An 18,911-nucleotide genomic window follows, 5' to 3' on the forward strand; every position below is an offset into this window, starting at 1 on the left:
AGACTTTTATTGTTTCCCTCTAGATTACTCTGCATAGCACATTACATAAAGGAGGAAAAATAATCAAGATTATGTGTAAATGTTAAAATACTGAGTCATTGATGTATCGAATAGGGAATATAATGCTAAAAAGTGCAAATAGATTATAGGGAAGATAGTAACAAATACTGACTGTTGCTCCTAAGTAGATTTCTAAATGGAATATACCACCTGTTGTTCCCAGTGCAGATGTCATAGCAGGTGGACAGGTGAAGGTCAGTGCCTAAAAAGTCTCTACCACTACACTCATCTTTATAAGATTTGATTTTCTCTCCCTTAAAGATTGAAAATGAATATGAAGAGACTTTAAAGCCATCATCAGTTGTGGGTACCTCTTCCACTTCTTACACTTCAACCAGCCAGAGGAAGGAAACATCAACCACAAGACACAGTGACCACAGTGCCACTTCCTCGACTCTGGCACAAGTTAATGCCACTTCTTTGGAAAAGGCAGAAGAATTTCCTCCTCCCCCACCCAACATACTTCAAACTCCAATAGATGTGACAGCATTTTCCCAGTCCCCTGAACTCCCCAGCCCTCCTAGAATACCACCAGTCCCCAAAGAATTATATTCCAAGCAAAGAAATTTGTATGAATTAAACCGTTTATATAAACACATCCATCCTGAGTTAAGAAAAAACTTAGAAAAAGATTATATCAGTGAGGTTTCTGAGATTGTTTCTCGTCCAGTGAACCTGGGGAGCTCAGTTTCAGCAGATGTGCAACAAGCTCGGTATGTTTTTGAAAATACAAATGACAATTCTCAAAAAGGTCTGAACTCGGAAAGAGAACAGTTGGAGTGGGATGAAATTCTGAAGGGGGAGGTGCAGTCCATGAGATGGATCTTTGAGAATCAGCCATTAGATTCCATTAACAATGGCTCTCCAGATGAAGATAACATCTCCAAGGGCATTGCTCATCGAGAAATCATTGCTGGTGGTGATGTGAGATATACAACATGGATGTTTGAAACCCAACCCATCGATACTCTGGGGGATCGTTCTTCTGGCACTGAAGAAAATGCTGAGAAAATTCCTGAGCTAGCCAGAGGAGATGTCTGCACAGCCCGGTGGATGTTTGAAACAAAGCCATTAGACTCAATGCATAAAATGCATCGAAGTCAAGAAGAATCAATAGTAACTGCTATAAAGGACATAACCGGGGGGGATGTCAAGACTGTGAGATACATGTTTGAAACTCAACATCTGGATCAAATTAGACACCTTCACTCAATAGACGAGGTGCACCTACTGCAACTCAGGTCTGAGCTCAAAGAAATTAAGGGAAATGTTAAGAGAAGTATAAAATGTTTTGAAACTCAGCCATTATATGTTATTAGAGATGGTTCAGGTCAAATGCTAGAAATTAAAACTGTTCACAGAGAAGATGTTGAAAAGGGGGATGTGAGAAGAGCACGTTGGATGTTTGAAACACAACCCTTAGACACAATTAACAAGGATATAACAGAAATTAAAGTCATCAGAGGAATATCCATGGAAGAAAATGTCAAAGGTGGGGTGAGTAGGGCAAAGTGGTTATTTGAAACTCAACCTTTGGAGAAAATCAAAGAAGAGTCAGAAGAGGTCATCATTGAAAAGGAAACAGTAATAGGTACAGATGTCTCTAGAAAGTGTTGGATGTTTGAAACACAACCATTAGATATTCTAAAAGAAGTTCCTGATGCAGACCCTGTAAGGTCTGAAGAGATAATAGGGGGTGATGTACAAACTACTAAACATTTATTTGAAACACTTCCAATAAAGGCTTTAAAACATAGCCCCGATGTTGGAAAACTTCAAAAAATTACTACTTCTGAAGAAGAAAAAGGAGATGTTAGGCACCAAAAGTGGATTTTTGAAACCCAACCTCTGGAAGAGATTAGAGAAGATAAAAAAGAGTACATACGAACAGTGAAACTTGAAGAAGTTGACAGAGGAGATGTAAGGAATTACACACGTATCTTTGAATCAAACAACTTAATTAAATTTGATGCATCGCATAAAATAGAGGTGGAAGGAGTCACAAGAGGTGCTGTAGAGTTAAATAAATCACTCTTTGAAACAACACCATTGTATGCCATTCAAGATCACCTTGGAAAATATCATCAAGTAAAGACAGTCCAGCAAGAAGAAATCCTAAGAGGGGATGTAAGAAGCTGTAGGTGGCTTTTTGAAACAAGGCCCATTGACCAGTTTGATGAAAGCATTCATAAATTTCAGATAATTAGAGGAATATCTGCTCGAGAAATACAGACTGGGAACGTGAAATCTGCGAAATGGCTGTTTGAAACCCAACCTCTTGATTCGATTAAATATTTTAGTAATATGGAAGAAGTAGAAAGTAAAACTGAACAAGCTACAGATATCATTAAAGGGGATGTCAAAACCTGTAGATGGCTTTTTGAAACCCAGCCAATGGAGTCTCTTTATGAAAAAGTTTCATTAATGACTGGCAGTGAAGAAATTCATAAGGGAGATGTCAAAGCCTGTACTTGGCTCTTTGAAACTCAGTCACTTGATTCCATAAAAGATGACTCTGAAGCAACAGTCAAATTACAAACTGTAAAACAGGAGGAAATCCATGGTGGGGATGTTCGTACAGCATGCTTTCTTTTTGAGACAGAAAATTTGGACAGCATTAAAGGAGAAGAAGGAAAGGAAATCAAGGCCGTGGAAATGGATATCCAAGCTGGGGATGTCTCCAGCCTGCGGCATAAATTTGAAAGTCAGTCCTTAGATTCTTTAAATTCCAGTTCAGAGGAAGTTCTGAAAAAGATCAAAACCCAAAAGACTGAAGATATTCAGAAAGGCAATGTTTTAAATTGCAGGTGGCTTTTTGAAAACCAACCAATTGATATGATAAAAGAAAGCCAAGAAGATGATAAATTAGTTAAGACAGTGACAGACATACAAGGTGGAGATGTAAGAAAGGGGTGCTTTATGTTTGAGACTTTTTCTTTAGATGAGATTAAAGAAGAATCTGACTATATTAGCACCAAGAAAACGATTACTGAAGAAGCAATAAAGGGTGACGTAAAAAGCTACAGAATGCTCTTCGAAACCCAGCCACTCTATGCAATTCAAGATGGAGAAGGGTTTTATCATGAAGTGACAACAGTTAAAAAGGAAGAGGTAATTCATGGAGATGTACGAGGGACAAGGTGGCTTTTTGAAACGAAACCATTAGACTCCATTAATGAATCAGAGACTGTGTATGTTATTAAATCTGTCACACAAGAAGACATTCAGAAGGGAGATGTTAGTTCTGTCAGATACAGATTTGAAACCCAGCCACTAGATCAGATTGCAAAAGAACCACATGATATTGTGCCCACTGTAGACTATATTCAAGGTGGGGATGTAAAGACAAGTAAACAATTCTTTGAGTCTGAAAATTTGGATAAGAAGGCTTATATAAGAACAGTAAGTGTCAATGAAATACAAAAGGGCAATGTTAAAATATCTACTTGGCTATTTGAGACCCACACTCTAGACGAGCTGAGAGGAGAAGGGTCAGGATATGAAAATATCAAAACAGTCACCCAGGAAGATATGCAGAAAGGTGATGTGAAGCAGGCAGTATGGCTTTTTGAAAATCAAACTTTGGATTCTATTAAGGAAGCAGATGAAAGCATCACAAAAATCACCAAGGAAGAAATCCCTCCTTCTGATGTCAAGACAACTACATGGCTCTTTGAAACTACACCCCTTCATGAATTTAATGAAAATAAGGTAGAAAAGGTGGACGTTGTTGGCAAGAGCATTAAGGAAACCTTAGAAGAGCTCTACTCTCAAAAAGTTATTGAGGCTCCTGGAATCATCATTGAAGCTGATGAAGTTGGGGATGTTCGAATGGCAAAATACAAGCTCCTGAATCAAGCCTCTCCTGAGCTACAGAAAGAAGAAATCCTCAGGGTTGATCTCAGAAGTATAATGGTGAAGCTACTTTCCAAAAGAGACTGTCAGAAAAGAGAGATTTTGGTTAGTGAAGAAGAGAAGGGAAACGTTAATTTGACCAAAACTCAATTATTAAACAGATCAACAGAACTTCCTGCTGAAAAAGAAGAGATAGTGAGTGGTGATGTCCAGCAAGCAATAAAAAACCTGTTCTCCAAGGAAGGATCTGTAAAGAAAGGCATTTTGATTCAGGAAGATGAAAGAGGAGATGTTAATATGACTATCTATTGTCTTCTTCATGAAAATGCTGGTGACACAATTAAGCGTGAAGAAGTAATAGGGGGTGATGTAAAACGTACCATTCATAATTTGCTGTCTTCCATATCAAACAATAAAATATCTGAAAGGGCTAAAATCGATGCCTCTGAGAGGGGAAATGTTCAGTTTTTTACAACATGCATAGAAACTGGAGCTTTGGATTATCTCAGACAGCTCCAGACATGGCCAAATGAAACACTAACAGCTAGAAAACAAGAAAAGGAGGAAGATATAATTGGTGGCGATATAGAAGGTACAAAACTGTTATTAAAGAAAAGGCAATCTCAGGTTGAACGTAGTGTTAATGAAACTGACATCATCCCAGGAGATGTGCATAAAACAGTTAAGGTTTTTCTGACAGAGCCTCAGAGTACATCTTGTAAGTTACCCAAAGAAGAAATCATAAAAGGTGATTTGAAGTCAACCCTAAATTCCCTGAGCCAGGCCACAAGTCAGAAAACAGTGGCTAAAACAGAAGAAATTATAAAAGGTGACATGCTGGCCACACTCAAGTCACTTAAGGAATCAAGCCAAAAATGGAAAGAATCTAAACAGCCTGATGTCATCCCTGGGGATATAGAGAAAGCTACTGAATGCCTTGAAAAGACTGCAAACGCAAGGATGGAAATCCTGAAAAAGGAGCTTATCCGAGATGAACTTGGAGCATCATTAAGGAATCTAAAAGAAGCACAAAGAGCTTTCAAAGAGGTAAATAAAAAAAGTGTAATCAAAGAAGATGTGCAATCTGTGATGGTAGGATCTAAGGAAGAGCAGAAGACCGAGAATCATCAGGTGGCTATCCAGAGGGACAAGAAAAGCTTTCTTCAGCCAAGACCAGGACCATTTGAGCCGGCAGCCAGGTGGCAGGGGGGAACAGACATTCTTAATCAAGCTATAGGCAAATCTTGTCATGGGGATTTAAGAGAAGAAAGAACTGAGATTAATCTTCCAAAAGCCCCCAAGGGCACCGTAAAGATTGTCATAGATCGTGAACAAAACAATGATGCTCTTGAGAAAAACCTTAGAAGGCTATCTAATTCACACCACAAAGCTATTAAAAATGTGTTGGAAACAGGAGACAGAATGGGTATCTGGACTGATAACACAACAGAGCAACATCTTAGAGATGAACATGTGAGTGGACAACTGACTTCAACTGTGTCAGTTAGGCAACATCTAAAAACCAAGGAATCAGAGACAGTGAGAGAACAGAAGAAGGATGCTGTCTTTACCCAAACTATTGATGAAACAATTGGAAAGCAACAGACTGAAACTTGTGAAGTGAGGAATGACCAGCAGAAGATTGAGGCTTTCCCTGACAAGAGTCCTAAAAATACCAAAAACACTAAAACATCAACAGATATACAAAGCCCTAAGCCCAGTTTAACCCAGGGTCCAGTCAACAAGGTGGCTGGAGAAACATGTGACGTTTCAGAGGACTTTCAGAAGCAGTCTCTGTTGAAGCAAGAAATGCAATATTTTACTAAAGATATAAAGAAAAAGAACGTGACCCCTCAACCAGTGTGGCAGACTTTGCCTGTGGATCAAGACATGTCAAATGTAACAGAAGTGAAAGTCTCCCCCAAAAGCCACAATAAATTTAAGGCAACTGACAAAAAGCAGACCGATATCCATCTGAAAAGCCAGGACTTTCTAATGAAGACAAATACTTCCAAAGACTTTAAAATGGCAACGGAAATGTCCTTTAATCCAATCAACTGTAACCCTGAAAATAATGCAAAAGAAAGTGAGTTCCCTCTTCCACCTCCATCTCCACCTCCATCTCCACCTCCCAATTCATCAGCTGAAATTGAATTTCCTCTTCCTCCTCCACCTCCTTTCATGATGTTGCCTGAAAAAAATGTGTTTCTTCCCTCACTGTCCACAGAGAAGATGAAGGCTGAATTTGAGAATTTCCCAGGCCTTCCTCTTCCTCCACCACCAGAAGATGAGAAATTTGAAAGAGAAGGTCTAGCAATGTTTCCACCACCTCCCCCTCCGCCAGCTCCATCTCTAATACCAGCACATGTCCTTTCCTCTTCTGTTCAAGAAAAGCACAGTGGAGCATTCATACAATATTCCCAAGAAGAAGCCTCAAGCTCTCAGGCTAAAATCATAACAGGAAAATCTGGAGGACGTTTGCCACCTCCCACACTCCCCAAACCCAAGTTTCCCAAGCAGATAGAAGATAAGAAGATTCATAGTTCCCCAAAAGTTAAATTGGAAAATTCACCGCCAGATATGGAATGTAAAATTACTCCCTCAAAGGATCAGAAAAGAGTAATAATGGCAAGTAGCAGTGAACACATAGAGACAAAGCAGAACGTATCTAGAAAAAGTCTTGATAAAAGAAAACAATTATCTATGGACTCTACAAGGTCTTTCTCACAGACAGTTCCAGAAACTTCACCACCCAAGGAAAAACAGATAGCACCTCTCGTAAAATCTCATTCATTTCCAGCAGGTTCAGGACAGCAAAGCCCAAAACCTTATACGAAAAAATTTAAGACACCTTTAATGATTGCTGAAGAAAAATACAGACAACAAAGAGAAGAACTTGAAAAACAGAAAAAACAGGAGAGTTCTTGCTACAACCTGGTCAAAACAGAAAGCCAAAATCAAAACGTATCAGAGTTGAAAAAGGAAGTGCTGTTAAAAAAAACAAAGGAGGAGGTCCCCCTAGCTGGAATGGATACAGGGGTCACTGTGGCCCAAACCAACCCAGTCTCTCAAAGTTTTTCTCAAGTACTAGGAGTGTGTACTGATAACCAGCTTTCCACAACACCAGCAGTGACATTCACTGCCAAGAGGCTCCAACATGTTCCAGCAGCCTCAGAAGACAAAGATACCGTGAAAAAGGAAGTTTTGCAGAGCTCAAGGGACATGATCCAATCTAAATCAGCTCGTGAAATTAAACAGAGTCACCAAGAATGTAGGACACAGCAAACACAACAGAAGAAGTATCCGGAGCAGTTGCACTTGCCCCAAAGCAAACCAGTTTCCCCCAGTTCCAAAGTTAAAACCATCAAGCTTCCAACTCTAGACCATAAGTTAAATGAAGCAAACCACAGCTATGAAAGCCATGAAAAGCAAGCTGAAGTTGATGTTCAAACCATTACCAAACAACAGTACCAGGAAACTGAGAAAACAGAAGCAAGGACTGAATGTAGCGATAAGCAATTGGTGGCTGAAAAATATTATCAGTTACCTACGAAGGAGAGGACAGTAACAGTAAAACTGCCTACAGAATCCACAGAGAAAAGCCATGAAAGTAAGCTCAATATAGTTCATGAGAAGCAAAAAGAATTTAGAGAATCTGAGAGTGGGAAACTTCCAGGAAGTGAAGAAACAATTGAGAGACCACCAATGATTGGTCCAAAAAAAGAGAAACTAGTAGTTGAAAGAAGACAAGAACATTTGAATAAATCAGCCCAGAAGGTAGTCAAACAAAAGGTTACTGATGCACATCTTGATTCACAGACTCAGAATTTTCAGCAAACATATATACAGACTTCTGAAAATCAAGGTGAACATAAAAAATTGCCCCAGCCATGTAATAATCTGCAGGAAGAAAAATGTCTTGGCGTCAAGGGCATACAACAGAAACAAGTCTTTTCTAACACTAAAGATTCAAAGCAAGAGATTACCCAGGACAAATCTTTATTTTCCTCTGTGAGAGAATCCCAGCAGGATGATGGAAAATGTGCTGTAAATATATTGGAATTCTTGAGAAAACGTGAAGAACTACAACAGATTTTGTCTAGGGTAAAAGACTTTGAAGCAGAGCCAGATAAAAATGGCCTTAAAACATTTCAGATGCTCTTAAATATTATTCCAGTATGGCTATTAAGTGAAGAAAAAAGAGAATATGGAGTTCGCATTGCTATGGAGAATAACATAGAAAAAATCAAAGAAGAAATAATGCACATTAAAACTCAGGCAGAGGATATGCTTGTGTCCTGTGAAAATATAATTCAAACAGCCATGATATCCTCTAAAGCAGGAAAGCAGAGAAATAAAGCTACAAGTGTTAATGAAACATTATCTCAAGTGTCTAATGCTGATGTCAGCTATAATAAAAACACTGAGCGCAAAGAAAATACAATTGTAGAAAAAACAGAGCACCACCAAGTAGCAACTCATCAAGAAGCAACTGCTCAGCATCCTGTGAAAACCCATCAGGAAATTAAACTAGATGATGCCAAGGCTTCTCCTCCCTCTTTAAAAACACGCCCGCCATCACCAACTTTCATAACAATCGAGTCTACTGCACGGCAAACAGAAACCTCTGCTAAGGATGAGCTTTCCCAGTCCCCCGAAAAGGACAGTTTTGCTGAACCATCACCAAGACCTGTGTCACAACCACCTAGAATTCTCAGAGCACATACCTCCCCGTCTCCACCCAAGAGTCACTCTGAACAGCTTGTCAAACTCAAAGACACCACTGCGAAGTTATCCAGGGGGACCATCCCAGGTTCATCCATAACCCCGGTTCCCATTGTAGAGAAGAGGTCTGAGATCATCACATCTCCTGCAACACTTCGTCGTCAAATTAAGATAGAGGCTCGTGGTAGGGACTCTCCACCTACAATCACAATACCTATAAGTGTAAATCACACTGATAGTGGTTCCTTCAGAGAATCCATGGAAGCTCAAGAGGAAGAAAGGAAAGTAGGGAAAAGGGCGACTTACGTTCACAGAGATGGAGTAAATTCCACTAAGCGCGTAGTGCCAGATACTGTGAGTTTTGACGCAGTCGAAATCATCCGCAAAGTCGAAAAACCTCACCTATCAGAGCACATGCAGAGGTATGAAGCTGCCAACCGGACTGCTCAAATGGCTGAGAATGTCATGAACGACCATGAAAACGAAATAAACAGATGGTTCAGGGGATTCGAGGATGGCCTAGGTTTTGATGCAAAGTCAAATAGAAGAGTTTGTGCAAATGGAGAAGCAAACCCTAATATAAAACAAGAAAGTCGTACATTTTGTAAGGAGGAATTTGGATTAACATCTTTAGAAAGCGCTAGCTTTACCGGCTTTTCTCACAGTCATCCTAGAGAGCTGCAAGAAACGATGCCTGTTAAGCCGCCCAGCATCCGCTCTGAAACAGAATCTCTAAGTGAACTTTTCTCAGGTGTGGATGCATTTGAGAGTCAAGTTGTTGGGTCGAAGATGATGGTCTCTTCATCACAAGGCTCAGAAGCTGGCAGATCCGGCTTTGACTTCAAGCACGCCCCACCAACCTATGAGGATGTCATCGCTGGCCATATTTTAGATGTTTCTGATTCACCTAAAGGACTCAGGAGGAATTTTCAACAGACGTGGCAGGAGAGTGAAAGAGTTTTTAAAAACCTGGGATATGCAACCTCAGATGCTTCTGCAACTGAGATGAAAACCACCTTCCAAGAGGAATCTGCATTTATAAGTGGTAAATGAGCTTGCAAAGAGTGAAGTAAGATTAACCCATTTAAAGGCACCTGTTCCATAACTAAGATGATTTGCAGATAAAAGAGTACCTGGAAAGTACTAAACAGCATAACCTAAAACTAACAGCTTTACCTGGTTGTTGATTTCCTTGCCTTTGCAATGCTTGCTTTTACTACCTTCTCTTTACGAAGGAATTTAATATGATTCACCAGCACTGTGTGAGAGTAACAAACACTACTATATAGATTATTGAGACCTGTGTTTGTCAACATAAATAAGGCTTTGGATAAAGCAGCAGGTATAATAATAATTGTTACTGTGATAGTATTAACTATTATATGGAACTATATATTTATTAATCATTGTATTCCATTAGCACATTATGAATATTTCTTGTGAAAAGTTATTATTTCAACCACTTGTTAAAGACAATATTAGATAATATTCCTTGACCTACTATTGATGGATTTTTAACTGTCAGACTTAAGTGGTGTTTGAGTTTGAATTCAACACAGCCTGTTAATAATCCAAGAAACAATTTACACTCTTCGTATGTGTTTTAAGGATTTTTATTGATTGGGATCTCTGAAAAAAGTGTAGGTATGGAATTAGACCTTTTGTATATAAATTATTGTTACTGAGTTGGATGGAATTAGCTTTCTCTACTGCCACTGTTTTTTTTCTATAAATGATATTTTTCACCTTTAAACCCCAAATTATAGCTCAATTGGCCTCATTCACAGATGAACATGGACAATAATTTTTAAATATGATTATATTTGGAAGGAGGGAGATTTAAAACATGTGAACTTAGTACCAATTTTTTAACGTCAGAGAACAGCTCATTTCTTTATATTTTCCTGCTTTTTACAGTTAATGAGGCTTCACAATAAAAAGACTTGACATAATTAATGTAGTGCATTCTTTTGGACAGATTGAAATAGCAAGTTTAAAAATAAAAACTGCTGAAACTAATAATTCTGCCTCTATCATATTTGCAACGTATGTGTCTAGCTTATCAGGTTAATATGATTTCTTAATGTACTTGCTTCTGGCATAATTAAGCAAAGCTGTCTAATTAATTTCAAATGCTCAGTTTCTAAGATAACTACAAACAAAAAACACAAGGAAAATGGTATTAAATATAGAAGTGTGTCTCCTAGTAGAACCAAATAAACAAAGGGGATTTCTCAGTAGCCCAAATTGAGCATCAAAGCATTAAAGTGTATGTATTTTTTTAATATAAAGAACATTGAGCATATATGCTCTTGTATATAACGACTATGAAAGCTTAGTTATTCTCACAGGATTGTTGTGAAGATCAAAACGATACTCCGGTGAAAGTTCTGTGTCAGTTTTGAACCATTATACAAACACTGGTTAGTAATGTAACTACTATTATTCATAGGACCTGGAATTCACATGTAAGCAGCAGCACGTGACTGTAGGTAGAGGTAGGAAAATCATAACAGGCAGATATAAGAATCCCCAGAGCCATAAAATCTTAAGCCATTTAGATTGAGGACAAATGGCCCTGAACATTTCAGTGTATTTAGGAGGCTCGTCTTAAAGTTAAGAATTGGTGTTAGAGAGTCAACACTAAGTCATGAAGAAAATATCTAAACAAATACAGTATCAGCTGAAAAGATATGTATATATTTTGGAAAAATCTCTTCAGAATGCTTTAAAAACAAACACTTTGGACCAAGTTAGGTGTAAACCTTTATATATATGGAAAGCCGAGTTATTTAGAATGATAAGTGCTCTCAGGGCTCCTCATGGCTGAGTTCCCTATATATTCTTTTTAATGTATTAAAGTTAATGAACACATTATACTCATGTATATTTCCTTAAATAATAAAATCCACGTTTACAATGTATAAATAATAGAGACCAGAATAAGGTTGATTGTACCAGGACCTTAAACCTGATGGTGGGATGCCCTGCATCCCCAAGAGCAACATCCAGAGCAGTAGTGTTAGCGCTTTCGACTCTAACTGCATGGCCAGTGAATATGCTGTTGCTGTTTGTTTTGTTTTTACAATGTGACTGAAGACGATATTACATAAGCTTTTATAAATTTTTATTTTTAGAAACTTCAACTCCAAGACAAGGAAATATGTATACTTTGTCAAAAGACGGTTTATCCAATGGAGTGCCTAGTAGCAGACAGGCAGAGTTTTCATAAATCCTGTTTCCGCTGCCACCATTGCAACAGTAAACTGAGGTAAAATGTTTCGTGGTCTGGGGCACAAATATTTGAAGAGTCTGCAGTATACTTATAACATCATGTCTATAGCAAGATGTCAACTTTTCCACATCCTGTTGCCATCAGTTAAAACAACACCAGACAGGAATGTGGTCATGTTCCGTTATGTGTTGCTCAGGATGGCTGTGACCTTTTTCCTTTTGACATTTTGCTTTCTTAATCAAATCCAGAAGGGTCCCTTTTGTCCCAGCATTGAGATCACATAAATAAGAAGAACCCAGTGTTACTCTCACCACCACCAACCTGCCCCGATGGCATGCTCCATAGCACAGGGGGAATGGTCTTTCTAAAATGCAAATCTGGGCTTCCCTGGTGGCGCAGTGGTTGAGAATCCGCCTGCCGATGCAGGAGACACGGGTTCGTGCCCCGGTCCGGGAAGATCCCACATGCCGCGGAGCAACTAAGCCCGTGAGCCATGGCCGCTGAGCCTGTGCGTCCGGAGCCTGTGCTCCGCAACGGGAGAGGCCACAACAGTGAGAGGCCCGCATACCGCAAAAAAAAATAATAAATAAATAAATAAATAAATAAAATGCAAATCTGAGAGCCCTTCTCAGTTTCAAACATATAATGGCTTCCTCTCTCCCCCAAATTAACATCTAAATATGAATTAAAAGGCACGTCAAGATCTTGTCCCTTCTCATCTCCCAACACACCTTCCTCCTGTTGCATGTTACATTTCATGAATTTCTTTCAGTTCCTCAAAATCATTCTTTTTCTCTCTCACATCTAGCTGGTTCCAAATGTTATTGCTGCTCCTTGGAGGAGTTTTCCCATGCCTCTCTCCCAGCTCTCCACCCAGCTAATAACCACTCGTCCTTCAGATCTCAACTGAGATTTTATGTCTTTGACGGAACCTGCTTTAACTCCCCTATGTGGATCACAGCATCCCCTGTGCTTGCCCCGTTCTTAACACAATCTAATGTAGTTGTCACTGGCTGTAGGAAATGTATTAATGTTTGTCTTGCCAACACCTAGTAAATGCAGATATACAATAAGGACTCAAAAATATTTATTCAATGACTGCTATTTTTAAAAATCATTATATAAAAACCCACAAATACAAAAAAAACACAAACAAAGCAAGTATGTGGCTTGCTAAATTATTATAAAGTGAACATATTGTAACCACTATCAAGGTCAAGAAATAGACATTGCTAGTCATTCCAGAAGCTCCTTCCTCCCTGGGCCCCACCCAAACACAACCTATCTCTTGCGTGTGAGTAAATGGTATCCTTTGTAGTAATTGTTCCCTTGCATTTTTATAGTTTTATTTATCCAAATGTGCTTTCCTAGAATCTATACTCTAGTTTTGTCCTTTTTTAAAACTCTAATATGTCTTTCATGTCTTTTTAATCTATAGACTTTCCATCCATTCCTTTTATTTCTTACAATCTATTTGTGAAGGACCCACGATATTTGACTGGTAGAGTTTTCCACAGTCTGAAATTGCCGATTGCACACTCACAGTGCAGTTCACATGCTCCTTTATCCTTTGTATTTTCAACAAACTGTCAACTGAATCTAGGTTCTAGTTTAAACTAAGATTTGATTCCTTTTGAAAGAACATAGGCAGTCCACTTTTCTCATTTTGTGATCATAGCAGATATTGAAGCTTAATATCTATATCCATTAACTGATGTTTACAAAATGCTGATACTCTAATTTTGTTCTTCCTTTTTCATTATGAGAATACTTTCATGGAAGATGCTTCCTCTCATTTGCTATTTTGTTACACAGGGGTACAACTGATAAAGGAAAGACAGAATAAGTACATAATTCTTTCCCTTTATTTACCAGTTTTGTCAATGTATCAGTTATTTATTTAACAGTTTAATGTAATGGTTTCTTACCACCTACAGATAACCACTTTTAAAATATTTTAATGTCTTCATAAACTCACAGAGTTACACACACTCGATTGGTTTCAATCAGATGCAATTATCATCGTTACTGACACTCTAGTTATTCTATCCCTGGCCAGTGGAAGCCACTTCAAGTTGTCTCCTGAGTCCTTTTGACAGGACCTTAGTAGTCTGTGATAGCTTCCTCATTATCTGATAGGATTAGATGTCCCATGTTCCTCTTGTGCATTTACTGTTCCATTTACTGGAACCAGTTATTTCTCCAAGCCTTGATTTCCTTTAGTGAGAAATGATATTTCAAGACTACAATCTTGATGCTCTTTCTACTGGGTTGATCACTATTTTTAAACTTTTTCAGTGTTAAGAGCTAGTAAATATTTATATATAAAGAAAAAATATATCATGAATTCATAGTGATATTTCCAAATTGAATTCAAAGTTGCATTCCTTTTGCTTAGCGTCTTCTCGATTACATCTGGACCTCCTTTATTCCACTTCAGGGCTTCCAGTTCTCAAAGGAAAAGGAGATAACAGAATTAGACTCTCCCATATTCATTTGGACAACAAGTTTTGGAATCACAAAATTATCAGCACCACTGATTTGATTATCAAAGCATTAAAAAACTGCATTTGTCCCTCTGATCACCCACACGCCATTCTTTTAAATTGTCATACTGTGTCTTTGGTGTCATAGTATGTAGCCAATGCATGTCATATTATCTCCCTCTTTGCCCTCATTTCATCTCAGTTTATAGATAGCAATTTATTTAATGCTTGTCAACTGTCCTTATGTTGACATTCCATAGTCATTCTGGTTGTTCAAGCTTATTTTCAAGTAGAGTCCTCTGAAAAGGCTCATCGAAACTTTATTCCTTGAGTTCTCACATATTGATAACAATTTGTGATCATTACAATGGAAGGTAAGTTTTGCTGAAAGTAAAATTTGGGGCTTACATTTTCTTTCATTGAGTATCTTATATGCATTATTTCTTTTTTTTCTGGCATGAAGTGTTGGAAAGGTCTGATAATAATCTAATTTTCTTGCCCTTATAAGTAATACGGTCTTTTCTTCTTTTTAGATACACAAAGGATTTTTTCTTAAACCTAGTCATTTTATTAGAATACTTCTTGGTATTGGTCATTCTGGATCAATAGTGTCAGTTATTTAGTGTGCTCTTTCAATATGTAGTTTCATACTTTTTTATATTGGGAAAGTTTCCTTAAATTATAGCTTTTTAGTATTTAACTTGTTTCATTATTTTCTTCTTTAGGAGCTCCTATTATCTCTCAAATCCTTATCTCTTTTTTCATTTATGATTATAAATTTTCAGCTTTTGATTTTCCTATTTTTCTTAAGATGCTTTCTATGGATTTGCTCTTTTATGTCTTTTAATTTAGTTTTAATTGCTGACATATTTGATTTTTTTCCTTTTACTTCTATTTTCTTCCTGATATCTGATACCTTGTTTCTGACTTTTTCTAATTACAATTCATGCTGTTCTTTCAGGTCTTTTATCATTTTCTTAATGTCTTTTAGCTCATTTTGAAATATTAGGTTAAAATTTTGATGTTTTGAGAACACATTTTTCTAGCATGTTTTCATTGTCTGCAATGATATTATAATGCTCTTTATTCTTTCATTTCTTATAATAACTTCATATACTATTTGGCCTTGATACTTTCCTGTTGCTCATTTCTATATGGAATTAGTTTATCCAAATTGTGGAAGGAAGCAAAATTCAGGATGGTTTTCCCACCTTCACAGAACTGCCTCTTCTGGTTTTCATATACTGTTCAAAAAAGTATGATGTCTTGACTTCTTGGATTTCCTGCCTTGGATCCTCTCCCCCATGTTAATTGGGACCTTCTTTTCATTTCTGTAATCATTATCCAACTCAATTTTGTTTCCACTCCCATAATTGTTTTTCTCAGGGTAGAGTCTTGTTCTAAGAGGGGATCTCAGTGGTTCAGTTTTGAGTTTGATTTCTCTAGCCTCTTCAGTCTTTCCTACCACAGGGCCTTCGCACTCACTGGCTATTGAAACAGGTAAAACCCCTCCCAATTTCAGCTGCTGCTCTCTGATTGGCATGTGACACTTTCCAGGAAATACTGATTGCCTATTTTGTGGTCTCATATTGTCAGGTCCATTAGACACTTTCATTTCTCCCTCTACTGTCACCCTTACAGATGCAACTATTATGCTAGTCCTGTAGCTGTTGTTGGTTTGTGCTTACCTCCTTGTATTTTGGGGTTGGTGAGGATAACTTGTCACTTAGTTTTGTTGTAATTTTATCCATGGGTTTTAAGTTTAGCTTTCTGTTTTTATGTGGAGGTTCAGAAATATTCAAAAAATGATGCTGCTGCCTTTGACTAAATTTGATTTTTATTTTAACAGGCATTCTATTTGTTAATCTCTCCAAAGAAACAAGATAAAAAAATTGCATAGGCAAGCTTTCCAATTCATTCAAAATCCAGTTAACAAGGAAGCTCAAATAGTTGATTTTTGCATGTATGCTATTCAGGATTTATTGAAAACTGAAACCCCTCACACAATTCACTGAGTTAGCAAAGACTTAGTCCTATCATTTTACACCATCTATAACTACATATGCATTACACTATAATACCTATTATACCAATACCTGACATACAGCATGAAATTCTAAATACTCCGAGACAAGTATCATGTAGGACATTAGTGGTGACTATTATCTAACAGGAATGTTCAGTTAATAAGCACATTCCTATTGCCAGTAAGTTAATTGTGCTGAATCTCTGACTCATTCTTGAAATAATCAATTCCTAATTCCTTATGAATTTGCAGTGTATATTGAGAATGTTAAAATTTGTTTTTCTTTTTGGCAGTTTGGGAAATTATGCATCGCTTCATGGACAAATATATTGTAAACCTCACTTTAAACAACTTTTCAAATCTAAAGGAAATTATGATGAAGGTTTTGGACACAAACAGCATAAAGATCGATGGAATTGCAAAAATCAAAGCAGCTCAGTTGACTTTACTCCCAATGAAGAACCAAATATGTGTAAAAACAGTGCAGAAAATACCCCCATGCTTGGAGAGCTTAATAAACATTTAGATGCTGGTGACAGTGAAAGGCAAAGGGAGGACTTGAGAAAATGTGGGGAGAGGGGAAAATTAAAAATCATTTGGCCCCCTTCCAGGGAGATGCCGAAGAAAACCTTCCCCCTTGAGGAGGAGCTCAAAATGAGTAAACCTAAATGGCCACCGGAAATGACCACCTCTACATCCGCTGAATTTAAAAGTGAGTCGCTGATAGAACACATGAAAACTGTGGAAAATAAAGGACAAGAACAAGATAACATTTCTTTCCTGCAGCCCATCCACATGTGTCAGAAAGAGGATGTTACAGGAATCAAAGAAATGGAAATGTATGAAGCAAGAAAAGATGAGAAGAAAGAAGGAAATAAGAATGTGCAAGATAAGCGGAATGAGCCCAAAGATACAAAGAATAAGAGGAAAAGTGACCTGGATCTTCATGACAGCAGTAATGTGGTTGTGCAGAGTGCTGAGAAGGAGAAAAATGAAAAAACTAATGAACCTGATGGTACAGAAGTTTTACAGGTTACTAACACTGATGATGAGGCGGTGCCAGAAAATCGTAAAGAGAATTTGAATAAGAATAATAATAACAATTATGTAGCAGCGTCATATCTGAATAATTGCAGGCAGAAGACATCTATTTTAGAATTTCCTAATCTATTGCCACTGTCAAGTGAAGAGCACTACACTGCAAATGAATATCAAACTGAAAACTTAGAAAATGCTTCTCGAATCTCAGAGTTACTTGGTGTATTTGAATCTGAAAAGACTTACTCGGGGAATGTACTGGCTATGGCTCTTGATAAACGGACTGACAGAGCTACTGCTGGCAGTCCTATGAAGTCTGTCCCCAAGTCAGGCCTCAATGACAGGATCATAGTAAAGGGGAAAAGGTCAATGCCCTCTTCTGATACAAATATCTTAAATATCAAAGGAAACCACTCAAATAACAAAAACCTACAGTTCTTCTTTTCTAACACTGTGAAAATTGCTGCTTTTTCCACGAAGAATGAGAACATTTTTAAGAGTAATTTAATAGATTCTGTAGATCAAATTAAAAATATGCCATGTTTGTATTTAAGAGAATTGGAGAAGGACATCAGACATTGGCATGGTGAAACAATAGGAGCAGCACATATTAATGGAAACACAAGTTTTGATGCTTCAGGCAGTGAATTTACACCTGAGCCTCCATTTCCCACGGTGGAGGTCCAGTTTGAACAACTCACGGTGGAAGAGCAAATTAAAAGGAACAGGTGCTACAGTGACACTGAGTGAAACATCTCTGGCCACTTGCAGTCTGCACTCAGGCACCGAGAAATATCAATGCCCTGAAATAGGACTTTGGGGATTCTGGTAACCTTTTGTTGAACTTGTAAACGTTCAGAAATCTCATGTCTATCACAATGGAATATTTCTTGTATTACACTACATGTTGTTTGTCATAATTGGTTTGAATCTGAATGGAACGAAGAGATGAAACAACATGGCTCTGTTTTCCTGTCAAACGGCACTTAAGTATATTGCTGTGTTTTTCAACATGCCAGATAACATCACTGGTGACATTCTATACTGCTGATATTTATCACTGTTCTTAAATTTCCTCTATAATTTCTGCTGAAATAAAATTAAATCACCTGGGGTGCAAACGAAAACACTTGTGTTTCTTTTTTCCGTATATATTATCATTCTAAGTATATATGTTTTCCATGATTTAGGAAGTATTTGTCTTGGGCCAAGTATTTAATACACACACACACACACACACACACACACACACACACACACTCCTGGAAAAACTAAATACTAAACCAAAGCCGCAGTATTGTTAGAAAGCATAAAATATTCTTTCTCTTTTTTGCTCTTTTTGTAAAGATACAAAGACTACAGTGGTTCTTTAATTAATTACCTATATTAAACTATCATGGAACATGTCTATAAACATGTAATGAAAAATATCCGTTTTCTTCAAATTAATGTGGAGTCCATACTCAGAAATCAAATGAACTGGAAA

At 37.6% G+C, this 18,911-nt stretch overlaps 1 protein-coding gene across 3 annotated transcripts in view; it reads left to right on the forward strand.

Annotated features, from left to right (window-relative positions):
- The window catches only part of XIRP2 (xin actin binding repeat containing 2), a 70,791-nt gene extending 52,239 nt beyond the window's left edge, over positions 1-18,552 (forward strand). For 2 of the 3 annotated variants that reach the window (XM_067026234.1, XM_059053941.2), the window contains 3 exons: positions 322-9,685; positions 11,778-11,911; positions 16,681-18,552. In XM_067026234.1, the coding sequence (XP_066882335.1) occupies positions 322-9,685; positions 11,778-11,872 (9,459 nt within the window). In that variant the 3' untranslated portion in view covers positions 11,873-11,911; positions 16,681-18,552. The remainder of the gene's footprint in view (positions 1-321; positions 9,686-11,777; positions 11,912-16,680) is intronic. The other variant, XM_067026235.1, reaches the window with a different exon arrangement.
- Positions 18,553-18,911: the final 359 nt, after the last annotated feature.

The sequence above is a fragment of the Kogia breviceps genome, chromosome 2 (assembly GCF_026419965.1).
Source record: "Kogia breviceps isolate mKogBre1 chromosome 2, mKogBre1 haplotype 1, whole genome shotgun sequence".
Lineage (NCBI taxonomy): Eukaryota > Metazoa > Chordata > Mammalia > Artiodactyla > Physeteridae > Kogia > Kogia breviceps.